Source organism: Pteropus alecto, unplaced genomic scaffold (assembly GCF_000325575.1).
Source record: "Pteropus alecto unplaced genomic scaffold, ASM32557v1 scaffold69, whole genome shotgun sequence".
In the NCBI taxonomy this organism is placed as follows: Eukaryota; Metazoa; Chordata; class Mammalia; order Chiroptera; family Pteropodidae; genus Pteropus; species Pteropus alecto.
Window position 1 is genome coordinate 7,267,285 of NW_006494610.1, and position 340 is coordinate 7,267,624.

Genomic DNA, 340 nt, shown 5'->3' on the forward strand with positions numbered 1-340 from the left:
AGCCTCCGGACGTCGCATCTGCGACCCGCGCAGAGCCCCGTCCCGCTCCTCCTCCCGCGGGTTCCGGCACTGTTCCTTCCCCCGGCCGGGGCGCGAGGCGGGATCGATCCTCGATCGCGAAGATGGCTGCTGGCTGCCTGCTGGCCTTGACTCTGACACTTTTCCAATCTTTGCTGATCGGCCCATCCTCGGAGGAGCCGTTCCCTTCGGCCGTCACGTAAGTGGCCGGGCTGGGCAGGGCCGGGCGTGCGGGCCGAGGAGGGGTGCGGGACCTGGGCGCGGGGTCTGTTCCTGGGTCGCGGGGCTCTCTTGCCCGTGGGGGTGGGGAGCGGGCCCGGCC

At 72.1% G+C, this 340-nt stretch overlaps 1 protein-coding gene across 7 annotated transcripts in view; it reads left to right on the top strand.

The window, feature by feature from the left end:
- The first annotated feature begins 36 nt into the window (after positions 1–36).
- CACNA2D1 (calcium voltage-gated channel auxiliary subunit alpha2delta 1) overlaps positions 37–340 on the top strand; it is a 452,371-nt gene continuing 452,067 nt past the window's right edge. For all 7 annotated transcript variants that reach the window (XM_015599796.2, XM_015599800.2, XM_015599795.2 and 4 more), the window contains exon 1: positions 37–217. In XM_015599796.2, the coding sequence (XP_015455282.1) occupies positions 123–217 (95 nt within the window). In that variant the 5' untranslated portion in view covers positions 37–122. The remainder of the gene's footprint in view (positions 218–340) is intronic.